This window comes from Triturus cristatus, chromosome 11 (assembly GCF_964204655.1).
Source record: "Triturus cristatus chromosome 11, aTriCri1.1, whole genome shotgun sequence".
In the NCBI taxonomy this organism is placed as follows: domain Eukaryota; kingdom Metazoa; phylum Chordata; class Amphibia; order Caudata; family Salamandridae; genus Triturus; species Triturus cristatus.
In genome coordinates, this window is record NC_140594.1 from 185872093 (window position 1) to 185894291 (window position 22199).

At 48.1% G+C, this 22199-nt stretch overlaps 1 protein-coding gene across 2 annotated transcripts in view; it reads right to left on the reverse strand.

The window, feature by feature from the left end:
• HECTD4 (HECT domain E3 ubiquitin protein ligase 4) overlaps positions 1 to 22199 on the reverse strand; it is a 2430065-nt gene that overhangs the window by 218244 nt on the left and 2189622 nt on the right. For both annotated transcript variants that reach the window (XM_085634374.1, XM_085634373.1), the window contains one exon: positions 15335 to 15438. In XM_085634374.1, coding sequence (XP_085490500.1) covers positions 15335 to 15438 — 104 coding nt within the window. The remainder of the gene's footprint in view (positions 1 to 15334; positions 15439 to 22199) is intronic.

The following is a 22199-nucleotide window of genomic DNA, read 5'->3' on the forward strand; positions in this document are numbered from 1 at the left end:
TTATCTAATTTGTAAATTTAAAAGGACTTACTCAGATTTGCCTGTCTTCGCATATAATGGGAGTTGATATCGCAGGTGTGTTCGATAATTGCAATTTAAAGCCGAAGCGTGTCTCACTGAAAAATTAATTTACATAATTCAATGAGGGAAGGACGCCGCTTTTTTTTTTTTTGGTGGTTCTAATATATTCACGAACTTATCTAATTAAAAAACCTCGTGGGGCAGCAACTTACTTTAATGAAGACGCCCGTCCAGCAGTCGGTATATCGCTGTATAGGATTCAATCACCAGGATACCTGACGGTAACCCGGAAGTAGTAAGTCCCGTTATATTAAGGTTTGCATGGAGTTACGGAGCTCCAGACGTCACTCAAGACATAAAAGAAGGCTGCGTGGCGGCCATCTTAGATTGGGAAAGGGCGCATTGTCACAAATAAGACTTATATTACTTTTACACCCATAAACATTTGAGTTTATGTAGTCTTCCTTCTTTTATTTATAAATTGCGATAATCGGGCTCCAGACATAACGGGCCATCGCATGTAATCCTGATAACACGAAAAGATAATATAACAAATTGTATAGTCTTACTCTTCTTTAAGAGGTGATCAAAAACAATATATTCATAAACCAAGGTATAATCTTGCTGAAACTTACTCACAATCATATACATTTGTCGATGATAGGCAAGTGTTATACAATTATCTTCATAATGATGGATTATATCAAAACAGCGTCCTAACTAATAAGACAATAAATCAATAATAAGGGGGAGAGGAGGGGATGAAAAAAAAGGGGAAGGAAAGGGGAGGAAAGAAGAATTATTTACAATACATTCCACAGTGCCCAATTATATACAGTGCATATTAAAATTCTCTCTATATGTCCATTGAGCGTCTCATCTGAATGACAATATAGTCTATAAAAAATTGTACATCGTATCTCCTCTATTTCCTTTAAATGCCGTGACAGAGCCCTGTCAGTTAAATTTTTAGGTTTGAACTAGAAACACTACTCAGTATAAACTTATAAACCTGCGCCACTCTTCAAGACTGTTCAATCCAGTTCGAATGGATCCACATTTATCAATCCATTTGCATTCCAATGTTTGAAGAATAACGGACATGTCTCCCCCTCTCGGAGGCATCTTCGCTTTCTCCACCACTTGCCATTGTACATCATCTGCAGAGTGACCTTTCTCTACATAGTGATCCACTAACGGTGCATTTGTTACCTGACAGCGAATACGACTCCTATGTTGGCCAATATGAGCTCTCACTTGTTGGGTGGTTTGACCAATATAGATCAATTTGCAGGGGCACCAAATGCAATAAATAACATTCATTGTGGCGCAGTTAGTCAGATCATGCAGTTTTGTATTCACGTTCCCATGCGTGAAAAATTTGGTTTCTTTAGTGAAATTGCATGCTGTGCAGTTTCCGCATTTATAATGGCCGGTGAGAGCTGGTAATGACCAAAGATCTTGTATAGTCTTTCTATTCTGGTGTATACTGGTGTCTGAGCGAACCAGGTGATCTTTTATGTTTTTTCCTTTTTTAAAGGAAAACATAGGTGGTTCATGACAACACTCCAGAGTGTTTAGAGTGGGCCAATGTCTTTTAGTGATCTTCTGTACTTGCGTGCTTACTGGGCAGAAGGTGGTGACACATACACTTCTTTTTACACTTTCTCTCGTGGTTTTTTAAGTAACACTTCCCGGGGACTAAACCAGGCTCTCTTCATCGAAGTTTTAATCAATCTTTTAGGATAGCCCCGCACACGTAATCTGGCACTCAAGATGTTAGCTTCCGTGAAAAAGTCTACCTTTTCCGTACAGTTACGCCTCAATCTCAAAAATTGGCCATAAGGAAGGCCATCTTTGAGGGACCTTGGATGAAAACTGGTGTATTGAAGTAAGGTGTTTCTATCTGTTGGTTTCCGATATAGTGTCACATTCAAATGATTTCCACTGCATCTTATTTTCAAGTCCAAAAATGGTACCCTCTCTTTATTTTTGTGGTATGTGAAGGTTAAGGATGATTGACATGTATGTAAATAGATGATGAAGGCATCTAGGTCTTCCTCCCTTCCAACCCAAATAAAGAAAATATCATCGATGTATCGCTTCCAACATCGTATATTTGCGTGGAAGGGGTTATTGATGTTATTAATGTGTTTATCCTCCAGATCTCCTACATAGAGGTTTGCCAGGTTTGGAGCAAAAATTGCCCCCATAGATGTTCCTGAGCAGTGTTGATAATAGTTTGTGTTAAATTTGAAATAGTTTTCAGTTAATGCAATTTTCAATAGATCAATGATGAATCTAGTCGGTACCTCAACAGGTGCTGGTCGACCGTTCAAGATGTTTTGTATGACCTCTATACTCTGCTGTTGGGGGATATTGGTATATAAAGAATTTATATCCATAGTCACCAAGGTTTCTTTTGTGGGGTCATATTCCAAGCCCTCTACTAGGTTAATCATATAAGTACTATCCCTCACATAAGTATATAAATTGGGGACATATTCTTTAATAAAACTATTGATGTAATATCCCAACGGTTCCATAACTGACCCACATCCTGATAGGATCGGTCTACCTGGGGGATTGGCACTATCCTTATGTATTTTTGGTAAGGTATATAGGACAGGAGTCCTAGGGCAGTTCTTATTTAGGAAGTCAAATTCCAATTTAGTTAAAAAACCATCATCCAATCCTTTCTTTGTGACTAGTTGTATTGACTTTTGGATATCTTTAAGGGAGTCACATACCAATAGTTTGTAGTGATCTGTGTTGTTTATTTGTTTCATTATTTCTGCCTCGTATTTACTTCTCTCTTGGATTACGATGCCGCCACCCTTATCAGCTGGTTTCAGAATAATCTTTTCATTATGTTTCAATGAAAGCAAAGCCTCACGTTCTACTTTCGAAATATTGAAAGGAGTGAATCTTTTTTGTTCTTTCAATTTGAGTATATCTTCTAATACCCCTTTCTCAAATGCCAAGATTTCAGGTGGCATCATACTGTTAGTGGGTATGAAGGTAGATTTGGGACGTATAAGTGATCTTGGGGTAGTTGGAGTTTCTTCCTGATCAGAAAATCCTCAATCGTAAGGTCCTGAAGAATTTATGAAGTTCTGTTTGTAACTTAAAAAAGTCAGTAGACTCTGTTAGTACAAAAGATAAGCCTTTGCTTAAAAGTGATAGTTCATGATTATACATCAAATGTGTGGATAGATTAAAGACTGGTATAGTTCCTTCCATATTCTCATTTGATGGCCCCATCGGGACTATAATATCATTGACATATGGTCTTCCGTTGGCATTCATAAAAGGATGTTGCATTGACTCTCCTGAATCTCTAACTGTAGTACTTGTCCTAGTGTCTTCATGTCCTTTTTCTTTTTCGAGGGTGACTAATTTCCTGGGCCCCATGAATAGTATTGGCGGCGCGTTTGCCTTTCTCCGGCAAACTGGTGCCAATTCCTTCTCTGATTCCGGTTGGAGCTCCTGCCCCTCCGTCCCTGACCTAAAAAAGGGGGCTGTGCCTGTCCTACAAAGGGCTGTTGTTGTTTCCTTAATTGTGCACTTGTACCTTCCCCCGCGTCGTCTGAGGACTCGGAACCCGCAGACGACTCTGAAAAGCCCACCAGGTTATTGTTTTTGAATCGTCCCCAGGTCACATTTTTCTTAAACTGCTGTGGTTGAACATAGAAATCCTCTACTAAATACGGAAATGCTTTTTCTCTACTATATGCATTGATATCTTTTTGAACCTTGTCCGCCTTTTTCTTTAGTTCAAACGTATTAAACTCTTGTATTGTTTTATTTAATTTTTCTAGAGCTAGCTTGGATTCCTCAATGCTGTCACATCCAAAAAGCTCCTTTTCCAAATTTTCGATCTCAATTAATTCCTGTTTGCTATGTTCTAAAGCAGTTTCTATACCCAGAACCATCCAATGTCTGGAGCATGTGGTCGATATATGTGAGAAACCTCCTTTAAATTTCTTATCGTCTCTAAAGATGCCCGGGATGTTCCTTACTATTAACCCTTGTGGGATGATATTTGCTCGTAGGTATTCGGTTAACATTCGAGCATGTAGCTCTGTGCGAACATGTTTTTTCTTTGCTCGCTCTAATTTATCTAGAAGAACTACTCTAGGATTAGTGTTTATTGACTGTGTAGTAGTAGAAAACAAAGAAGGACCACTGATAACCCTTGCAATATATTCTTCAGTATACAGTGGAGCCTCTCTTTCTGACATCCTCTAGTGGATATCTTTTCAAGGGAACGTTCAGACTACAATTGATCCGGTTCTCAACACCAAATAATATACAACCATAAACAATACAATACAAGTTGTATACAAGCTTGTCTGGTAAAACTTTTATCATCCCTTTTAGGGTCTAGTTGAATCTTTCCACAAGCCCATTGCATTGTGGGTGATAGGGTGTAGTGAATTTGTAGTTAACACCACACTCCTTCCACATTGCAGTCAAATATCCTGACATGAAGTTGGCACCTCTGTCAGAGACAACCTCCTTTGGAAAACCCACTCTGGAGAACACTCCAAGTAGGGCCCTTGCCACAACAGGAGCTGTTGTGGTCCTTAGGGGTATAGCTTCTGGATACCTGGTGGCATGGTCCACTATCACCAGTATGAATCTGTGCCCAGACGCTGTTTGGGGGCCCATTGGTCCTACAATGTCTATGCCCACTCTCTCAAAGGGAACCCCCACCACAGGTAGTGGTATGAGGGGGGCCTTTGTGGTACCACCTGATTTGCCACTGGCTTGACAGGTGACACAGGAGTGACAAAACTCCTTGGTATCTTCTGACATGTGAGGCCAATGAAAGTGAGGGACAAGTCTGTCCCAAGTCTTATTCTGGCCTAAGTGTCCTGCAAGGGAATATCATGGGCCAAGGTAAGAAGGAAGCCTCTGAAACTCAATGGTATGACCAACCTCCTGGACGCACCAGGCTTGGGGTCTCTAGCCTCTGAGTACAGCAGCCCTTCATCCCAATACACTCTATGGGTACCTTGAGCATTCCCTGCAGCCTCAGCAGCAGCCTGCTGTCTGAGGGGTTCAAGAGAAAGACAGTCTAATTGTGCCTGCCTCAGATCTGCCCTTGAAGGTCCCCCTGTCCCAAGAAACTCAACCTGGTCAGGTTCCAGTTCTTCTAGGACAGTTCCTTCACGGCTCTCAGAATCATCCTCCTGTGAGGGCTGACTCTCTACCTGAGGCAGGGGGGAAGGCACAGCCTTAACCCTACTACTCTTTCTCTTGGGTTGTGTCTGGTCCATTGTCCCAGGATCCAGCACTTGTTCAGTGTTGCACTTTTTGGCCTGTGACTTAGTCACAGCAAGGACATGTGCATCTATTCCCAGCATTTCTGCATGGGTCCTATACTCCACTTCAGCCCACACTGAAGTTTCAAGGTCATTTCCCAACAGACACTCTACAGGAAGATCTGAACTCACCACAACTTTCTTGAGGCCAGTTACCCCTCCCCAGGAGAAGTTAACAATTGCCACACTATGGGAGGTAGTGGCATTGCTAGCGTTGGTCACTAGGTAATTCTCACCTAGCATGATATGTCCAGGGTCCACAAAGGCAGGTGTCACCATTGTGACACGAGCACCTGTGCCCCTGTAGGCCTGAGCCATTCTCTGGTTGATCAAAGGAGTCTGTCTGTACTTGCCCAGGTTACTGGGACCCACAGTAGAGGACAAAGCTATGTCCCCATCACAGATCAGAACAGCCTGAGTGGGTATACTGACTAGGCCAGAATCCACTTCAGTTCCCAGGGTTAACCCTATTACGCCCTTTTGCTGGGAACCACCACTTACAGGTGGACTAGGAGGTACAGTTGCCTTAGGGGCAATGGTGGTTGGGGGCTTGTCCTTTTTGGTGCATTCACTAAGCCAATGGGAATTGGACTTACAATAGTTACACCAAGGTTTCTTTTGGCCATCTTTCTTTTTATCCTTTTTGGGACCACCCTCCCCCTGACCTTTTGGGGGCCTGGTGAAGACTTCTGGTCTTTTGATTTCTGCTCATTACCCTTCTGGTCTGCCTCTTTCTGATCACCGCCCTGGTTCTGGTTTTTCTGCTTAACTCTAGTCCTGACCCACCTATCTGCCTTCTTTCCCAATTCCTGGGGAGAAGTTAGGTCAGAGTCAATCAAGTGTTGATGCAGCAGCTGGTTTTGACAGTTGTTAAGGATTTGTTCTCTCATGATCAAATTATACAATCCTGTATAGTCCTTAACCTTACTACCCAATAACCAGCCTTCCAAAGCCTTAGTGGCACAATCTACAAAGTCAGTCCAGTCCTGAGTCTGTGTCTTCTGGGTATCCCTGAACAACAAACTGTATTGTTCAGTGGTTAGGCCAAACCCATCAATCAGAGCACTCTTCAGGACAGTGTAATTGTCAGCATCCTCATCACTAACTGTGAGGAGCTTGTCTCTACCTTTCTCAGAGAAGGAGAGCCACAAGATAGCTGCCAACTGACTTTGGGGTACCTGCTGTACTTTGCAAGCCCTCTCCAAAGCAGCTATCCATTTGTGGATGTCATCCCCACACTTGTAGGGATGGACAATCTTGCTCAGGTTTCTATTATCATAGGCCCTGTCTCTATCCTTAGGGATATTGCTGCCACCAGTGGGTCCTACCCCACTTAACTTTTGCTCTCTGGCCAGAGCAAGTTTCTCTTTGGCAAGGGCAAGTTCTTCCCTTTCAATCCTCAGATTGACTTCCCTCATTCTGGCCTGATGCTCTTTTCTCTGTGGAGAAGTCATTCCCCTGTGAGAAGAGGCATTGGAGCTATTAGAGACATGGGAGTGGATAGATTCCCTTGAAGGGGAGCTTCCTCTCCTGCTTCTCTGGTTAAGTCCACTTGAGGGTCTGAATGGGGGGACCCCATTCAGACTCCCATGTAGGCTTAAGTTAGCCTGGCTAAGTCTCCTAACTTGGACCTGGCTGTCTACCTCATCTTCTGAAGTCCCTGCTGACTCATCTTGATCAGTATTGTGAGGGGAGTCTTCTGTGGAGGGTAGACCCTCATTGGTACCTAAGGCACCATCCTGGGAGGCTCTCTGAGCACCATACTCTTCTAAGATCTCCACTAGATAAATGAGGGTAGGGTTTGAACCCTGTTTTAACTTTCTGGAGGTACACAATTGTCTCATCTCCTGAAAAGTTAGGGTATCATATCTAGAGGATATCTTTCTAGGATAACCCCCTCCTGAGAGAAAATCAACTTGATCTCCTCTCAGAGACATGATCTAGTGAGGGTGTGGTGTGTGCACCTACCTACACTAGTTGTATCTACTAAAACCTCTCTAGTAGTTGTAGACAGGGTGTGCTAGGCCCTTCAACCTACAACAACTAAGTTCAGTAGAACTTAAGTATTTATAAGCTATGTTATATGTACCTTACAAATATCCTTGTGATCTTTCAATTTGATATCTCAAGATTGCAATGGTATCACAACAGCAAGCTCAGATCCCAACCGCTGCTCACCAATGTGAGAAGTTGGCCTGATATATGATGTCACTAGTTCTAGTGTACACCTTGTATCAGTCCAAACATCCCTTATGGTGATTGGTTGTAAAGTCAACCTTATAGACCAGCTATCCTAGTGGTAGCATGGACAAGAGCAGTCTGAGGCTAAACTCTGTATGGCGTGTGAAGCCAGCTGTTATACTACTTGCAACCCCTTGAATACCAAATGAAAGGACACCACAATAGATATATTATAAAAATAGAATGTATTTATTCTAGTCAAAATACCCTCAGCACTCTTTATGAGATTCAAGGTAAGTACAGCACAGTCTTATTTAAGCATACATAAGTCACACAGGTAAGTAATACAGTTAGGCCCTAGGGGCCACGCAAACCATATACTAAGTAAGTGGTATAAGAACCACTGTCACAAACACAGGTTAGGCCTAGGCCTAGGCCTAGGGAATCGCTGGGGCTACACTATCCTATCAGTTGCTAGGCAGTGGGAGGCCCACGGGATTCAGGTGCAGAGTGGAAACACTCATGCGTAATGCGTTAAAGTCGATAGAAATAGTAATATTTAGAAATTAAGAGTTTTAGGACACTTCGGAAGGAACTAGGAGTTAGAGACTTGGAAACTAGACACTAGGATAGTCAATACCCTTGTGAGCACCGGAGTACTCAAGTTACCTAGCCCACGGGCTGCGGGTGCATAGGTGTGAACTTGCGCCGGGTTTTGTCGTTGACTCCTATGGATGCCTGAAGAAAAGTCAGTCAGTCAGTGAAGAGTGTCCGGTGGATTCCAAGGATGGAATCAAGAAGGAGGATACCTGCAAGCAGAGGGGACACAGTCTAGGTCACCAGCCAGGAGCCGGGAAGGAACCAGGAAGGAACCAGGCGATGTCGTGAAGATGCAGGTGAAGAGGTGAAGCTTGTCGCAGCAGCCACGGGTACCAGGAGACGTCGAGGACGACCAGAACCAGGAGGCGAGCTGTCCCACGAGGGCTCTTGCTGTCGGCGGCGTCGATGTCGAGTTGGGACACAACAAGCCTTGGCAAGCGTAACCCACGCAGAATGAAGGATTCGCTTCTGTTGCAGACCAGTAAGGCCTGAGGTGCTTCTCTTTCACAGGGAAGCAAGAGCCAGTCTGGAGGAGCCAAACCAGCGGTGAAAAGTCAAGGGTTCGTCGTCGCAGAGGTTACTAGCCAACGGGCACGCAACCGGACAGACGCGTCGAGCAGGAAAATGCAGAAGGGCCCCACGCAGAACTCGTGGATTGTGGAGGGCTGATCTTCGGTGCAGATGGTGCTCGGGGTTGGGGCTTCTCAATCCCCAGAGCACAACTTCGAGGATGCCTCAGAGGCTGCGCTGGAAGCAAGTAGTCAATTTTCCCAGGTATCCGGTCCCACGTCTCTCGTCGCCTCCACGGATCTCAGCTTTGCTGTGGATGTGGATCAGGGTCGGAGAAGTCTGGAAGTCAAGGCGCTGGTCGGGCTCTGCAGTCGGTTCCTCATAGAACTTTAGGCAAAGCAAACGGCAGGTCGCTTGATGGTGCCTGTTTGCACAGGGTGGCCACTCCTTGGCTACAAGGGAGATTCTTCAGTCTTCTTCCGTAGTCGAATGTCGAAGGTCCAGAGTTTCTGTTCAAGTTTCAGTTATCAGGATAATCCAAAGTCCTAGGGACTCAGCTCCCACTCTTATACTAAACTGGGGGGCTGGGTTACCTGCTAGGTCCCTCCAATGGGTGGGACCAGGGAGGGGGGTGGTTACACCCCCTTCCCTTTGTCCAGTTTCGCGCCAGGACTGGGGCTGGAGTGCCCCAGCACCGGTTTGAACCGAACTATGCATGGGACACCTTGTGTGCCCCAGGCAGTGTCTCGTTTCATTCATCCCTCCCTGCCCCAATACACTAAGGCCTGTCTAGGGTGGTGCTAGCACCTCTCAAGGCAGGAAACCTATTGTCCAAGCCTCCCTCGCTGGAAGGACTCGCAGCAGCAGGAGGTCAGACTCGTGTCTGTGGCAGCAGCATCCATTTTGTAATGCTGGGGCTCTGGTTAACTTTAACCGGGTAGTAGGTCTTCAACATGTCTTCTCCCTCTAGAGGGGAGGAATACTATCCTCATCGCCAGAAATGGTGTGGGGGTAGTATTCCAAAGTGTTAGACACCTTACACGACATGTTTTGATAAAGCCAAACCATAGTTACCATAACAGCGAGGATTATAAGGCACTTTAAGAGTATATGGTAGGCGATATCATAGAACAGCTAGAAAGACATGGTTCCGAAAGCTGCAGACAGGCTCAGCTCATGCTAGAGCACCATCTCACATGTTACCAAGCACTCTGCCTTCAGGATTGTTAAGGCCTGCCATAGGAGTGACTGATAGGTTACCCATGTGTCTATATATAAGGTAGGTATAGGAATACTACACCTAAGCAAGGGGTGATTACACAACCTTGCCCCAGCTGAGTGATCAGCCAGTTGTGTCATAATGGAAGGCCAGCCAGGGGTGGCATAATACATGCTGCAGCCCCTGGTAGGCCTAGGGTACACCTATGCCCTGGGTACCTAAGGTACACTGTGGAGAAGTGTGGCTCAATGATTAGAGCGGCAGACCCTGATGCAGAGGTCTAGCCCGGGACCAGGGTTCATTTCTCTGCCTCGGCGGGTTTTGGGCTCAAAAATTCCACGGACCTGATAATTCTCGCCTCGGTGCCTATTCCAATCATGTGGTCCCACTCTGCAACTCTGGGCAATAGCTTGCTTAATCTCCACAACGGCCCCCACAACGCTAAGGATGCCTGGCCTCCATCTTGGGGGTGCCCAGGAGTGGATGCCTCACAGGGAAAGCCAGGATGGGTTCCACAGCGGTATTCGTACAAGCGCCTTGAGACCCTTGCGGGTGAGTAGTGCGCTATACAAGTATCAAATTTACTGTACAGGGCCCTAGAAGGTGATCCTTACCAATTGGGTTATGTACCTAAAGTACATAGTATGAATTTAGAGAGAGAACAGCTGGGCTGTGGGTCTGATTAGCAGGCCCACAGACACATCTAAGTCGAAAACCAGTGAAGCAAAAGCAAAAAGTGGGGGTGAACATAGAAAGCAGACCCTACTCTCCTACACTGCCCCTCCGACTGTGAGAGGAGGTCTGCCCTGAGAGGGAGACGGAGCGGAGGGCACGAGGAGAGGTGGAGAAGATCTGTATACCACACCCTTCTTGGCCAATCCGGGGCGATCAATATGACTTAAGCCCGGTCTTGGCGAATCTTCCTCAGAACCCGGGGAATCAAGGGTATGGGAGGAAACGCGTAAAGGAGATGCGAGTCCCATCTCAACTGAAACCCTTCCCCCAAAGCTCCCTGCATCAGATACTGGAGACTGCAGAATGACGGGCAGTGAGCGTTCTCGTGAGTGGCAAACAGGTCCACCCGAGGAGTTCCCCACGTCCGATAGACGAGCCAAACCACCTCCGGATGGAGCCTCCACTCGTAGTCGGCAGAGAACTGCCGACTGAGATTGTCTGCACGCACGTTCAGAACTCCGGCCAGATGATAGGCCATCAGACAAATCTGATGATCCTGAACCCAGGACCAGAGACGCAGTGCCTCTCTGCAGAGACAATGCGATCCCACCCCTCCCTGCTTGTTGACATACCACATCGCTGTAGTGTTGTCCGTCAGGACCTGAACCGACTAACCGCGAAGGGAAGGGAGGAAGGCCTTGAGTGCCAAACGTATCGCCCGCAACTCCAAAAGGTTGATGTGAAGCAACCTTTCCTCTGGAACCAAAGACCCTTGATCTCCAGATCCCTCAGATGCGCATCCCACCCTAAAGTGGATGCATCCGTTATCACTGTGGCCACCGATGGAGGTAGATGGAAGGGTTTTCCTTGAGACAGATTGCCCTCCACGCTCCACCAAGACAGATCCGCTGCAGCTTCTCTGGAGAACCTCACCGACTCCCTGAGCTCTCCGTTGAGCTGATACCACTGCCTGCGGAGGCACCACTGGAGCGCCCTCATGTGCCAGCGTGCATGGTTGACCAACAGAATGCAGGAAGCAAACAGACCGAGCAGACGAAGGACCTTCAGGACTGGAACGACCGCTCCATTGTAAAACAAAGGAATCATTTCCTGTATGTCGAGAATCCTTTGAGGAGGTGGGAATGCTCGACACACAGTAGTGTCCAGTACTGCCCCTATGAACAGGTTGCGCTGGGAGGGAACCAGGTGAGATTTGGGCACGTTTATCGAGAAACCCAATTTGTACAACAGCTGAGTTGTAACCTGCAGATGATGAAGCACCTTCTCTGGCGACTCTGCTTTGATCAGTCAGTAGTCCAGATAGGGGAAAACTGGAATCCCCAACCTTCTGAGATGGGCTGCCACCACTGCCATCACCTTGGTGAAGACTCGAGGTGCAGTAGTAAGACCAAACAGGAGGACCGCAAACTGATAATGTTGCGACCCTACCGTAAAACGGAGATACTTCCTGTGTTGCGACCCTACCGTAAAACGGAGATACTTCCTGTGCGACTTCACGATGGGGGATGTGAAAATACGCATCTGCAAGTCGATCGACACCATCCAGTCCTCCTGTTGCAGCGCTTGAAGAACCTGCGCAAGGGTGAGCATCTTGAAATTCTCCGGCTTCAGAAAAAGGTTCAAGATCCTGAGGTCCAAGATTGGACGTAGCCTGCTATCATTCTTCGGAATCAGGAAATCCTGGGAGTAGCATCCCTGACCCCTCTCCAGCTCTGGAACCACCTCTGTCGCTTCTTTTTTTAGTAATGTAAGGACTTCCTCCTGCAGGAGAAGAAGGTGGTCCTCCGAGCAAGCACCTTGGCAAGGAGGGTAATTTGGAGGGAATTCCGAAAGAGAAGAGCATACCGATTTTCTACAAGATCTAGAACCCAAAGGTCTATAGTGACCGATTCCCAATCTTGTAGAAAATGGGTAAGCCGACCCCCCACAGGACCAACATGATCCAGAATGTTGGATCTAGGGCTGCTTTGCAGTGGTAGGAGGGAGGGAAGAAGAGGAGGAGGAGAGCTGACGACCTCGAGCACGACCTCTGTTTCTGCCCCTGTAGTTATTATACAGGGTATTTTGCTGCTGCTGCTGCTGCTGCTGAGGCTGCCTGAAGGTCCGAAAGGATGACCTCCCAAACCCTCTGTACCTCCTATAAGAGGAACCTCTAGACTGTGCCTGCAGGCCCAGAGACTTGGCCGTGGCTTTGCTGTCCTTGAACCTTTCCAAGGCTGAAATCCGCTTTCTTCCCGAAAAGCCCAGCACCATCAAAAGGCACGTCCAGAAGTGTTGCCTGCACATCAGGAGAGAACTCTGAAGATTTAAGCCAAACACTCCTCCTTGTGGCGACCGAGGAGCCCATGATCCTGGCAACGGAGTCCGCAGTGTCCAAACCACTCTGGATAACCTGTTGTGCAGCAGCCTGAGTGTCCGACAGGACTTCATTAAAATTCTGCCTGTCCTCCTCAGACAACTTAGGACCCAGCTGTTTAGCAGAATCCATGAGAGCGTGGATGTAACGGCCCAAGAGACAGGTGGCGTTTGTGGACTTTAAGGCCATACTCGGCGAGGAGAACACCTTCTTGGCCGATTAGTCAAGCTTTTTCGACTCCCTGTCACTAGGAACCTGTGGAAAAGCCCCAGAAGACTTCTTTGAACAGGCAGCCTGAACCAACAGACTTTCAGGAGAAGGATGGGATGTAAGAAAGTCCGGATCTCCTGGAGCCGCCCTGTACCTCCTAGCAACAGACTTAGATACTGCCGGAGCCGAAAAGGGCTTACGCCAAACCTCCATGACTGGCTCAGTGATGGCATCATTAAATGGAAGTAAAGGCTCTACCACGGTGGACGGAGAATGAAGAACGTCAGTAAGGATGTTAGGTTTAAATTCAGCAGTTGGGAGCTGTAAGTCCAAAAGCTCCGCTGCTTTCCTTATGACCGTGTGGTAAGGAGCCACATTCTTAGAGGGAGCATCAGTAGGAGGAGTAAGCTCACATTCCGGTGACAAATCAAGGCCACTTGCCTCTTCCAGTTCCTCAAACAAGTCATCTGACTCCATAAGCTCACCCTCTTCCATTTCTTCCACCTGGTACCTCTGCTCCTCCAAAATTCTCTGTGCTTCTCGCCTGGACCTAATCAGGAGGACCGGCGTCGGTGGCGCCGCACCCGACTCCGACGGAGCCGGCGTCGAACATGGATCCGGAGGAGCAGCCGGAGTCGAACGAGGTCGAGCTGGAGCCGGAGAAGAAGGGAGCGGCGTCAATGTCCTTGGCGCCAGGAAATGCCAAGACTGCGTCGCTGGAAAGAATGGCATAAATGGAGCCTGAGCGTAGGCCTGAGGGACACCCAGATTAAAGGCCATTGGACCCATGGGACCCGAAGGTGCACCAGAGGGGTACATCGCTCTCGAAAAGATGCCATACATAGCATTTAAATAATGCGATGGGTCTTCTCCCAGGCCTGGAAAGGGGGGGTAAGGCTCAGATTGAGGCATTACCGGACTTGGGCCAATCGGCGCCAACGGTGGAGCCAATGGAGCCGAAGACTCATCAGGAGCCGGAGCCTCTTCCACCGGAGCCGGAGAATGTATTGGCGTCGGTGATGGAGCCGGAACCGGAGAACGCTCCAGAGAAGCTGCAGGCGAAGTCGGGCAAACAGGAGAAGCTGGATTTGACACAGAAGGAGAGGGAGAAACATAGTCCTTACGACGTCGAGGAGCAGGTGAAGTCGACCTCGGAGCCGTCTCCTTATCTGAACGGCGTCGAGAGCCGTGCCTCTTCTTCTTTTTATGTTTCTTCGACTTCGAGCCCGACCTCGATATTGAACATCTTCGACCTCTCTTCTCCTTTCTCATTTTTGCTATAAATAGCTTAGTTTCTCTTTCCTTTAAGGCCTTTGGATTCATCTTGCGGCAGCAAGAGCATCCCTCGACGTCGTGATCCGACGACAGGCACCAGACACAATCCTCGTGTGGATCCGTAATGGACATGTGCTTACCACACTCTCTGCAGGGCTTGAACCCTGACTTCTTCGTAGACATCTTGAAAAAGAAGCAAGAAGAAAGCAGAAACACCAGCAGAAACACAAAGTAACCAGCCAAAGCTACGGAGAGTCCCAGAAAACCGTTAGCGTCGACGGCGCGGAAAAAAGGGAACTGACATCACGCTGACCAGGTCCTCTTATGCATCCAGTGACGTCAGCGGAGCCGCGTATGGAGCCGTGCTTCTGTGACATCGTCCTCGTCGGAGTGGAGAGCTACAAAAGTTTCCGAATGTTGCTGGCGCAGGGGATATTCACAAGGTGAGGAATCCACTGGCAGATGTATCCATCAGAAATGCTGTTATACAGGTGGTGTGATTACACACCTAGATGCTTTATGCAGCCTCTTTGGAAACTGAAATTGGCACAGCCTAGTACAGTGCTTAGGACATGAACAGTAGCTACTGTATGTGTTTATTTTGTATCTTCTTGAGTACTGTTCATGGATGTGAAGCTGGCAGAAACAGGTGAAGCATGTGCTTGCTTGAGGTAGTTAGATTGCTAAAGATCTTATGGTTTAACTGCTAAATGTCTGTGTAAATGTTCTCTAATTTACACAGTTCCCACAGTATTTAACAGCTAGAAAACCACTCTCCAATACAGAATTGAGATCTTGATTTCTTGCAGCGACTTTAATGCCTATTTTTAAGATTTGTAAGCCTCTGTACTAGATAAAAATTAATGCAAGTCATAAACACAGAGTTATCTTATTATTTAATAAGTTTCAAAGTGAATTTGCTCCTTGTAGCTTTACCTTATTTTTATTAGCAGCAGAACTTGGACACAACAGAAGAAGTGAGAGTGACGTGCTCTGAAGCTCCTTACAGACTTGCCAAAGAAAATGACGGAAGGAACCACCTGTAAAAAAAATATAAAGAAAATATTTAAAAAATAAGAAAATAAACAAAAAAAAACGTCACCGGTCTAGACTGTAAATTACCTACCTATTACAACTTTCTTCAGATCATGCTCTGCAGAATTCTAGCTCTTTCAGCAAACTTAATATTTGTCATTTTTAAGCAGTACCTTAGTAATACCAACCTGAATAAATATAAACAGTTAACAGCTTTCCCACCTTGTAAATTCTCATCTTCTAAAAAGTCGCTGGTGCTTGTGGTCACAAACTTGTTTTTAATTGTTGAATGCTAAAGAAAAGCATTCTTATCTTGGTCATGAAGACCAGGTTAGACTCTCCTTTACTACAATGGACATTGTAATGTAGAGCCTGCCCTTTTTGGGAGAGGGTAATATAAAATGTGATTCAATGGGGTAAAAAAAATTAGATTTCTGGACAACATCGTAACAATTGTGCCAATAAACTAGAGAAGGCAATTTCAAAACAAGCAAAATTGCTTTTCAAATCTTGGCCCAAAGCAATACTTCCTGTGGATGAATTTTCTTCAAATAAATCCCACATACAATTTCAGCTTCTAAGCTATCAGAAACAGTAGCCAAATCAACCAATGTGACCTAAAGTAAGGCCATAAAATAGATGATTTTGTGTACTGTCAGTAAGCTTGTCATAAACAATGAAAAGACAAAGACTTTAATGTACAAGATACTTACCTTTGGTAACGATGTATCTGGTAGAGACGATTCTAGACACAGATTCCTTCCCGGAGAATTATCCCCAGGCGTGAGACTGGATCCGGAAAACTTTCTTGCCCAGCATCCCTGCGCGCCGGGGGGACAACATCACGCGACTCCGCCCAGGCGTCGTCCGCGCACGTGACGTCAGCGAGATCACATAAGTCCCACCCCGGCGCACCTACGTCAGTTTTCTTCGGAGAACTTTTCCGCGCCACAATGCGGAGCTAGTAGACAAAACTGTGAGAATATAGGAACAGTGTGCGAAAGAGCCAAAAAGGCATGGTGAAGAACACCACCACAAAGAGCAGTGCCTGGCACTGTAGTACCAAAAGGCAGGGACAGAATAAAAGACAGAGCAGCAACTCTGCGAGGACAGAGACAAACCCCCCCCAAATACAAGGGACATATGTAAAAAGGTCACGATAACACACAACAGGACTACAATCCCAACCAAAGACAAGGAAGGGAAACCAGTCGGGGACACACAGGGAACAACAAAACTCGAAGACATCCCCATCACAGAGTATGACAACCCCCATCAGGAACAAGGGCAGAGGCACAGCCAAAAAACCCCAACCTCAAGAATTGCAAGAGCCAGAAGTACCAACAACCTAACCTCCCATGTGACAACAGGGAGGAAAAAGGGACAGCCTGATAGAAAAAAGGTGAAGAATGTACTCATAGACGACACCGCCACCCACAGGGAAGTGGGTGCAAAAACCAAATCACAAGCCCTCGCAGAATGGGGAGGAAGGGCGAGCCGTGAAGGAATCTGCGGCTAGAATCGTCTCTACCAGATACATCGTTACCGAAGGTAAGTAACTCGTACATCTGATAGAGACTACTAGCTGCAGATTCCTTCCCGTAGAATAGATACCCTAGCCCTACCCAAGGGGAAGGAGGGTGTGCGAGAGGACCCCACCCACCTGGGCCGAACAGAGGCCCGCACAGGGACCGAGTCCCCAACAGGATGAGGCGCCCCGTCCCCCAGGCAAGGGGAAATGAAGAAGAAGAAGAAGATAGCCTGTCCTCACTCAACAGAGGAAACAAGGCAAGGCGGAAAGAGGCCCAACACACCAAGCCCACGTGAGGCAAGAAAATCTCCGCCCGAGGCCAAAAAAGGGCACCGAAGGAGAAGAGCAACCTAGAGACTCCAAGGAGAAGAGGCAGAGCAAAGGCAATCCCAGACAGGATGGCGCAGGCAGCAAGAAGCGGGCGGAAGCCGAAAAGGGGAACACAAGGTCACCCAGGAAGAAGCGTCCAACACCCCGCAGGGACAAACTGCGCCCGCCACAGGGTCCGAAAGTCAGGGACCATCCCCCCCCCCGCAGGGAGAAGAGGTAGAACCGAGTGCAGGGCCCACTGGAAGCAGCGGAGCAGGCAGGATGACATCCCTACTAAATCCCCAAGTAGGCACAATGGTGCAGAAAGAACAACAGGGCGGCACTAGCAAACCCCTCCAAACGCCAGGAACATCATAGAACCAATACTCACGCAAAAAGAAGAAGAAGAAGAAGAAGAAGGTTGCATCCGCAACATACCATAACGCCACAGAGAGCAGAAGCCCGCAGGCGACCACAACTCCCCAGCACATACCAAGGCTATATAACATCCAACCCTGCCCCACATGGGGTATGTCACATCCCAAGACATGGGAACCTCTTAGGAAGAAACTTCCGCAGCAGAGGACAACAAAAAGAACCGTGGCAAAAGAAAACCCCACAGGAGGTTTATCAAGCAGCCAGATGGGAAACGCAGAAGGCCCAATCGCAGTCCCAGCATGGTGTTGGAAACCCAAAGGAAAAACACACAGTCGAAAAGGGTCTGGCCAGCAGCCAACAGAACCCCAACCTCAGCCAGACAACCGGGGCGAACCGCCCCAATGGAAGAACAGCTCCAAGAACCAGAGCAACTGCATGTCACTGAGGAGGAGAAGGAGGAGGAGGAGGAGGAGGAGGAGGAGGAGGAGGACGAAGTCCCGCCAAGAACCTCTGGATGGCCGAGTCCGCAGGGGCATGGAACAAAAGAGCACCATCGAAGGGAAGGTTCACCAGCCGTTCCCGGACATTCTCCGGGAACACACTGACCCGAAGCCAGACATGACGGCGAAGGGCCACCAAAGAAGCCATGGCACGACCCAGCACCTCCGAGATGTCCAGAGCGGAGCGAAGGATAAACGCCGTCAGCTCCCGACCATCCAAGACATGGTGTCGCAAGACCACACAGGCACCCTTCTGAGAAGCGCCAGACATAAGGGACTCCGCTGAGTCCCACAAACAAGAAGTGGCCCTAGCCGAAACACACAGTGTGTTAAGGGCCCGCAGAGCCGCACTGGTCGAGGCAAAGATATTGCGCCCCCAGGAGTCCAGCCAGCGTACCTCCCATGACGGGGGAGACAACAGCAGCGGCAAAGCAGTAAAGGCAGACTGCAAAAGGGGGCCTCTGGTTGAAGGGTGAAGGGAAAGGCACATCGGATCACGAGGTACCGGATGATGGCAGTGCAGAAGGTGCTGGGTCCCCGTGGCAGGGCGTCCCCAAGAGAGAAGAATGGAGTGAACCCTCGAAAGGAAGCAACAGTTCTCTACCACCAGAGCCCTGGTGGAGAACCTCCAAAAGATGATCAGTGGGGAAATGGGCAGCTGTATCACCCATACGCAAAATTCCCACAGCCATGGAAACAGCGCGGGCGAAAGCCGCACCTGCCTCCGTGGGGCCCCGCGGAGGGCAAAGCAGCTCCTCGTTAGGCGACGGCTGTAAGCTAAGACGGCCATCCCCCAAGCCAGCCGGAGGAAGGAAGGGCCAAGGCCGGACAGAAGGAAGAGGGACCGAGGAGTGGGGAACCTGCGCCTCCCCAGGCGAAGACCACGGTTGTGGGGACGGCGAGGAGGAAAAAGCCACGACACGGCGGCCCGTCTCCGGCGAGGATGACACCAGCAACCGCCGAACCTCTGGCGAAGAGGAGGCGTCTTAAGACGAGTCAACGACCCGACGTCGGCTCAGCGCCGTAGAGTCTGCAGCCTGAGGTAGGCCACCGTCGGCGACCGGCGCAGTCGCCGAGGCGACCTCCGACACAGCACAAGGCGCAGGAGACCGGAACTGGACCAGAGCAGGGGTGACGCTGGACTGACCTCCGACCAGGCAGCCGCCTGCGTGGAGGAATGAGAAGGGCCCGGGGAAGAACGAGGAGTCCCCCGCCAGCCGTGACTCATGATAGGGCGAGATGGGCCCTCCGCGGCGCTGCCAGGGCCAGTAGCCGCCGGCGCCGTAGCGGTGCCACCTCGGACAAGGACGCTGCCTGTTCCAAGGACCGAGAGGGGCTCGGGGGTGCGACCCGAGCACCGGCAACCTCCCGCGACACCACAGGGACTTCCACGGGAATTTGCGGTGAAGCAGAGGCGCCGTGGTCCGAAGGAGGGACCCCCGAAGGACCGCATCCCAACGGCATCACATCCTCCGAGCCTGGATCCGAACCACTCAGCACCGGCGACGCCGCGGAGGATCCCGCACACTGCAAGGGATCTGCTGACGTCCCAAGAGGGGAAGGAGGAGGAGGAGTAGCCAGCGAGGCCTGCAAAGTCGCCACATATGTCTCCATCTGGGCTCTGGACGCCTCCACGCCGGAAAACAGTGGATAAGGGGACGACACGTGGCGCCGCACCACACGCGGAGAGACCACGCCCCGAAAAGCCAGAACCCGACCCTCGGGGACATACTGCAACACTTACCAATAGGTGAGCGGCGCTCTTGTGATCTAGAAGAAGATCGAAGTCGGCGATGAAAGCCACGGCCCCGAGAACCCTCCGCAGGGGACGGGCAAGGCACCGATTTGGACACACGAGCCGACAGAAGTTTCATCCAGCGCTCCCGCCGGGACTTCGGCTTCATCTGCTGGCACGCTTCACAATCGGTGGAGTCGTGGTGCTCCCCCAAACACCACATGAGGATCCGTCGCCGACATGAGGCGGCCACACGACGAGCAAGTTTTAAAGCCCGAAGGCATTCACACACTGTTTCCACACACGCAGCAATAGCATAAGTGAAAAACCTAAACAGGCCAGAGCACAAACCGGATCCGCGTTGCATGCGGCAAAGGAAAAAACTGATGTAGGCACGCCGGGGTGGGACTTATGTGATCTCGCTGACGTCACGTGCGCGGATGACACCTGGGCGGTATCGCGTGATGGCGCGCAGGGATGCTGGGCAAGAAAGTTTTTCGGATCCAGTCTCACGCCTGGGGATAATTTTACGGGAAGGAATCTGCGGCTAGTAGTCTCTATCAGATCTTTCTCTCAGAAAACATTTAAGTTCCCATGGTAGTTAACTGGCTCTAATTTGGAGCAGGTGTCCGCATTTAAATACCCGGGTCTTTAATTTGTATCCAATTTGAAAAGAGATGAAAATACAGACACTGTAAGTGCTGTATCTTCAGTTAATGCTCTCCTTCAGCCCCATTTAACTGTTTTGGAGGGGTTTCTATAGTTTCAGACTTACACGTATTCTTACTAAAAGTAATCTGCCATGCCATACATGTTGCAGAGTTATTGGTGCTGCAGCCCGAAAAGTACAGGCCCTATTTAGAGGGCAAAATATCACAGAAAGAAAGTTGGAGGACAGAAGTTTTTGCACAGACTCCCTGTATCTAACACTAATCCGCAAATAATGTGATGATTCAATACTGTTAACCACATCATCCAAGTTATCTGCCAAAAAGGATGTTTTCTGGAGAAGGAAGTCTCACCTACATTGTAGTGACAATCTCATTGTAGGAAACCTCACCTAACCCTGGCAAGATAATACTAGGAAGGTAGATTCAAGCTCTGTCAGAGAGAGTTCTTTAGAAGAGATATTGGGCCATACATGTACAAAGCATTTTTGAAGTTGAAAACGGCCGGATCAAACCGTTTGACAGCAAAAATGCTTTTACATATGTTCATAGCACAAATTGCATCTCGGAAACACATGAATGAATCGCAATTTGAAAACACATTACTGAATCACAATTTGTGCTTGCGATTCAATATTTGGAAGGGGCCTGTTTTGGTTATCTCTTCCAAATACCGAATGGGATGTATCAATGTTCTGCGACGAAATTTAAGTTGCAAAACATTAACCCTTTACAGACTCCAATGTGACTCCTTCCCCGTTGAGAATGGAAAAGAACTATTTTTTAAGGGCATACAGTGATACCGTGGACCACTGCCTGGATTACTTTATTTAAGGCCACCATCCCTATGATGGCTATCATTCCTAACTGGTCGCAAACTGCAACCTACATCGTTATTATTCATGCGACTCATCAGTAATCGCCATCTAATATTTGTAGGTTTTCTTACATTAGGAAATTTGATTTCCTATTTGCAATTCGGTAAGAATTGCAATTAGGACTTCGCAATTCCTACATTTTGTACATGTGGCCTATTGAATATAAGGACATCCAGATACACAAAATTACCTTGCGGTAGAGCCAATGATCATTCCTTTATTTGTTCGTATCAAAGCTAAGATTAAAATATGAGTGGTGGGTGCATAAACTAGCAATTCAGCATGTGGGAGGCACAGTAGGTAGAGTGAAAGGATACTGACTCTTGATGAATGTATGACTACAAAGGGTATCCCCTTCTTCCATCACCATAAGGATCTAAAACTCCCCTGGTTAGGGTTCAGTTTTCCACCTTCTAATAAGGTAGAAGACCATCTTTTATAAAAACATATTATGTATGCGTGCATACATGGTTTGTCTAGTTAGGGATCCTTCCCAGTCCTGTTGAAACCCTCTGACCTTTTAGGCACCTGAACAGGCTGAACCGTATTGGCACTCACAAGGATGTTTGAGTCCCAGCACTCTGTACACATCCGCCATCTCATTTTTTAATCTTACCCACAGCGCCCACAAATAAAAAAATGTAAATCCGTATTTGTAAAGCGCAAACTACTCACCCTTACGGGTCTCAAGGCGCTGGGGGCTGTCGTGGAAATTAAGTGAGCTACAGCCCAGAGTCACATGGTGCTGAGCTGAGCTGCCGCTGGAG